This window comes from Coregonus lavaretus (genome assembly GCF_964263955.1).
Source record: "Coregonus lavaretus genome assembly, chromosome: 9".
Lineage (NCBI taxonomy): Eukaryota > Metazoa > Chordata > Actinopteri > Salmoniformes > Salmonidae > Coregonus > Coregonus lavaretus.
Genome location: NC_139996.1, coordinates 7,819,207 through 7,825,206, shown reverse-complemented (window position 1 = coordinate 7,825,206; position 6,000 = coordinate 7,819,207). Strand labels below are relative to the sequence as shown.

Sequence of the window (6,000 nt, the reverse complement as noted above, 5' to 3'; positions counted from 1 at the left end):
TGTCAGAGAATTCTCAATGCTCCGTTTGCTTGCAGAGCATAAGAACAGACAGAATGAAGCTTTACAATAAAGATAGAACTGCAGATAATTATATTTTATTCATTCATTATATTTCCAGTTCACTAAGTGGAGAAACTTAAATAGAAATGAAAAGAGACATACATTGTTAGTAAAAACCTTGAAACTGTTTTTTGAATGAGAATACAACCATTTTGCTATACTGTCACAAAGTGGATGAGTTTGGCAGACCTTGTGCTGCTCATATAATAACCCACATACAGCATAATACCACAATGTTATAGTACATTATAGTACTTATCTAACACTCCAAAGTACATTATATCTCAATGTTTACGGAGTACTGTATGGTTTCATATAATACAGAGAAGTGACATTTCAGAAACACACAACTATAGCTGACAAATGAAAACAATTCAAATTTGAATTCATGGGCAACATCTTTTCCTGTTAGTTACAATAATGTACAATGTTCACAGCTAAGAAAAAAGAAATACAAACAGAAAATGTATATATTGAACACAGCTCTCCCCAACAAGTATAACTATCTCATGCACAGCTCTTCCTTTCAGGTTGTCATCGAATTTTGTAATTTAGGTGAACCATCCCTTTAAGCGCTGTGTTTCTCTGTACAGTCAAAAGTATATATTTACAAATTCAACCAAGACTAGACATTTCTGTAAAAAAAAAAAAAAAAAAAAAAAACACGTAAAACTTGATGCAAGTTAAGAAAAAAAAGAACTTGCGATCCCTTCAAAGGCCCTCAAACGTACTGTACAAGTGAGCACCTCTTTCCTAGCATGAATATTATCCCCTCAACAACAGCGCACACACACATGCACACGCGCACGGCAGAATTACAAAGACTTCATAGATGACCAGAACCTTTGAAAACGGCAAAGAATTGTAAACATAAAATGATTTTACCGTGTCCAATATGACTGCCCTTTGCCGCTTGTTGGAAGGAAAATAAATCCCATATCTGAGAAAAACCACTGGGAAGCTTTTTAAAAGATGACTAAATGAATTATTCCTTCCTTCATGATGTCCTCCATCCTTCCATCCCTCCCTACTGAACTCATCATCCCCAAGAGTGTGACTTCACCGTCCTCTGGCTTTGTGCCCATTCCACTCACTGAACTCTGGGTAAAACAGTATTTTTTAAATAAATCTAGACTGAACTGAATCCGAGTTCTGAGGCACACTACTGCTGAAGGCCATGAAGCATCACAAATGAACATTACAAAGCAAAGCAAAAGAAAAGCTGGAGTTGGACAGGAAGAGCCATAAGGTCAGCGTCAGGTGAGATCATGTGAGGTGCAACCACAGGAAGTGATGTCACATGCAGGTCAAAGGTCATGAGGATGATGTCATGAGAGCACGTATCACATCAGAATTTGCATTCTCAGTGATCAAAACAAAGGTGGCATGTGAGGACCAGTGGAGGCTGGTGGTTTCCATGTGTTTGATACCGTTCAATGAATTCCATTCGAGCCATTACAGTGAGTCTGTTCTCCGATTTAAAGTGACCCCAGCCTCCACTGGTGAGGCTGTTTGAAGTATTGATTTTTTAGGCAAAAGAAGAATACTTTTAGGAGCTCTCTGTCTGGATATACATACTGTACAAAATCCTGCAATGTAAATTCAACCTTTACCTTTGTTACTGTAAATTCAACCTTTCACTATGTGACTGTATATTCAACTTTTACCTTTGTTACTGTAAATTCAACCATTGTTACTGTAAATTCAACCTTTCACTATGTGACTGTATATTCAACCTTTACCTTTGTTACTGTAAATCCAACCTTTGTTACTGTAAATTCAACCTTTCACTATGTGACTGTATATTCAACCTTTACCTTTGTTACTGTAAATCCAACCATTGTTACTGTAAATTCAACCTTTCACTATGTGACTGTAAATCCAACCTTTCTGCAACAACAACTGTATAAACTGTACAAACTGCCCCTGTCTTGCAAAAAATCCATAGAATAATAGCCGTACATTTAGTAACACATTTCACCACTATGTCCACAAAGACATTGATGCCTCTTTATGGTGTATTAAAGTATCTCTAACATACACAATAATATCAATATAATGCTTTGACTGGAAAAACAATATGGTAAATAATTCAAATGTGAACCGTATAGTAGTCCAAGATAGACAATATCTTCCATGTAATATACTAATCAGCATTCATCTCAATGTGTTAATATATGGTTGTACATAATTTCAGGATTTCCATGCACTGTATTAGAATCGTAGTCCTCCAGGAGTATCTAGTATCTCCAATGTGTCTCTTATGTGTCTGTGACAGTAGTGTGGTTCTCATAGGTGGTTCTGGGTGCAGATGGGTGGGGCATGTGATGATGATGATGATAAGCCACACAATGATGTGATTGGACAGCCCTGTGAGATGGGGGATGGAACAGTCACCGCAGCGTCTCCTATAGGCTGGGAGGATAAACGTCTAATTAACTACCCAAAAAATATCAGTATCTGCAATGCCGCCTAGTGGCCTGGCTGTCCATTTTTCTGCCGACACACAAAAAGTTCAATATAATGTAGCGCCACCTAGTGGCCTGGCTGACCGGTTGACTGGCTACACAAAGGAATTCATAGCGGTTGTATTAACCGGGGAGGGGGCCTCAGAGTGCTCGTGACCCACAGCAGTTTCCCTGGTGGAGCTATTTCCACTATACTGTCCAATAAAAGACCCATCCTCGTTGAACTGTGCGTCTCCGCCATCGCCGCCATAGTCAACTAAACTTTCGTCACTGTTGTCCCTGTGCACCGTCCTGTAAGAAGGTGTGCGGCTCCCTTTTAACGGCTTATGGTCCTCAGTGTCACTAGGAGAAAAGGACATGCAGGTGTTATGATGACAGGATGAGGTAAAAAATGAGTTTAGTGCATGGCCATTTTTTTAGATGGAGCGCTGAAGGGCCGCCAATTCATTTTACTTTGGTTACCCAGGTGAAATTACCTTTGGTAGTTTTGTAATTTCCTTATTAATATTGAAAGTAGGATAGCCTAAGGCCTGATCCATTGATCTATCCCACCAATCTACAATTTTAGTTACTTATGATAATATTGTATAAATACTCAAATGTTTACTTAAATAGTACTACTTCTGATAGTCATTAACATGTCTGTCCACTGCAGCAGATTCATTTTCTGTAGCGAAATTTACTTTGCCCCAAGTCTAAAAAAAATGGTAGACATGAGCGATTAGTTGGTTCCATCACGCAACAGGGAAATTCAAGCAAAATCATACCTGTTCCAAATTCCCCCTGAAACCATAACATGAGGTGGAAAATAATACATATGTACTGTGTTGCTGGACATCAACTTTTCTCACCAACAAAGGTTGCAATGAAAAACAGAAAATCCAAGGCAATGATATGAAATGCCCCAAAGCAAAAAATACACATTATCACAATTTTGCAAACAAATGAAGAAACAGCAAAGAATGCTTTCTTTGAGCATTAGTTAGTCAACAATGAAATCAATGTGAGGTTATGATTCATGACAGTGAATAGCAGGTGAACGCTCCTTCATAAAGCTTTCATAATGATCATTAATAATTAATTACACCTGTTATTACCATTCATAACAGGTTATGTCAGCTTATATCACACATGAAAATAACTAACGTAATCAGGATAAAATCTAACTGCAGTTACATTATGGAAATCACTGCATATGGCAGAAAAAAAATTACTATGATATGTTACGATATCACTATGTAGGCTTTATGACAGTTCATGACCGTTTAGAAGACATATAAGGACAGTGGTGTAACCCTGTGATGGTTTTTACAGCAGGCCTTTTTCTCCAAGTGGCTTTAGTTACTGTTTATATAACAGATATCACCCCTTTGGTTCCTCCTCTCATGCTAGTCTAGCAGTACCCTGCCTTACCTTGCCTGACACCTAGCAGTACCCTTCCTTACCTTGCCTGACACCTAGCAGTACCCTTCCTTACCTTGCCTGACACCTAGCAGTACCCTTCCTTACCTTGCCTTACCTTGCCTGACAACTAGCAGTACCCTTCCTTACCTTGCCTGACACCTACATCCCCCAATACACAGTGCAGGAAGAACATATAGAATGATCAGAGGGAGAGCTATATAACCACTAACTCCTCATCCACACACACACACACACACACACACACACACACACACACACACACACACACACACACACACACACACACACACACACACACACACACACACACACACACACACACACACACACACACACACACACACACACACACACACACACACACACACACACAGGGGATTGCTATATATGCTATGAGTATAAATAGATCCTGTCATGGCAGAATTGAGAGTATTTTACATTTACGTCATTTAGCAGACGCTCTTATCCAGAGCGACTTACAGTTAGTGAGTGCATACATTTTCATACTGGGCCCCCCGTGGGAATCGAACCCACAACCCTGGCGTTGCAAACGCCATGCTCTACCAGCTGAGCTACTAAGGACTACATTTTACTACGTTTTAAAATGGGAATAATGTTTTCATCTGTAGACAGAACTAGTTCTGTAGACTAGAGACTAGACTGACTTGTATCTTGTACACTTGGTAACCCATCAGTGTTTTATATCTGTGTTTTACTGTACCCTTCTGTGTCTAAGCATAGAGCACCCACACACCCATCCTAACATAGCAGTATGGACAGTGCCTTGCGAAAGTATTCCCCCGCCCCCTTGGCATTTTTCCTATTTTGTTGCCTTACAACCTGGAATTAAAATTGGTTTTTTTTTGGGGGGGGGGGGGGTTTGTATCATTTGATTTACACAACATGCCTACCACTTTGAAGATGCAACATATTTTTTCTTGTGAAACAAACAAATAAATAAATAAAACTTGAGCGTGCATAACTATTCACCCCCCCCCCCCAAAGTCAATACTTTGTAGAGCCACATTTTTCAGTAATTACAGCTGCAAGTCTCTTGGGGTATGTCTCTATAAGCTTAGCACATCTAGCCACTGGGATTTTTGCCCATTCTTCAATGCAAAACAGCTCCAGCTCCCTCTAGTTGGATGGGTTCAGCTGGTGTACATCAATCTTTAAGTCATACCACAGATTCTCATTTGGCTTGAGGTCTGGTCTTTGACTAGGCCATTCCAAGACACTTAAATGCTTCCCCTTAAACCACTTGAGTGTTGCTTTAGCAGTATGCTTAGGGTCATTGTCCTGCTGGAAGGTGAACCTCCGTCCCAGTCTCAAATCTCTGGAAGACTGAAACAGGTTTCCCTCAAGAATTTCCCTGTATTTAGCGCCATCCATCATTCCTTCAATTCTGACCAGTTTCCCAGTCCCTGCCGATGAAAAACATCCCCACAGCATGATGCTGCCACCACCATGCTTCACTGTGGGAATGGTGTTCTCGGGGTGATGAGGGGAGTTGGGTTTGCGTCAGATATAGCGTGTCCCTTGATGGCCAAAAAGCTCAATTTTAGTCTCATCTGACCAGAGTACCTTCTTCCATATGTTTGGGGAGTCTCCCACATGCCTTTTGGCGAACACCAAACGTGTTTGCTTTTTTCTGGCCACTCTTCTGTAAAGCCCAGCTCTGTGGAGTGTACGGCTTAAAGTGGTCCTATGGACAGATACTCTGATCTCCGCTGTGGAGCTTTGCAGCTCCTTCAGGGTTATCTTTGGTCTCTTTGTTGCCCCTCTGATTAATGCCCTCCTTGCCTGGTCCGTGAGTTTTGGTGGGCGGCCCTCTCTTGGCAGGTTTGTTGTGGTGACATATTATTTCAATTTTTTTTATAATGGATTTAATGGTGCTCCGTGGGATGTTCAAAGTTTCTGATATTTTTTTATAACCCAACCCTGATCTGTACTTCTCCACAACTTTGTCCCTGACCTGTTTGGAGAGCTCCTTGGTCTTCATGGTGCCGCTTGCTTGGTGGTGCCCCTTGCTTAGTGGTGTTGCAGA

General features: G+C 40.7%; 1 protein-coding gene across 1 annotated transcript in view; it reads right to left on the bottom strand.

Annotated features, from left to right (window-relative positions):
* Positions 1-2,623: 2,623 nt before the first annotated feature.
* The window catches only part of LOC311134852 (neuronal cell adhesion molecule-like), a gene marked incomplete at both ends in the record, with an annotated part of 41,722 nt that continues 38,345 nt past the window's right edge, over positions 2,624-6,000 (bottom strand). Inside the window, one exon of the mRNA XM_084168629.1 lies at positions 2,624-2,870. Coding sequence (XP_084024755.1) covers positions 2,624-2,870 — 247 coding nt within the window. The remainder of the gene's footprint in view (positions 2,871-6,000) is intronic.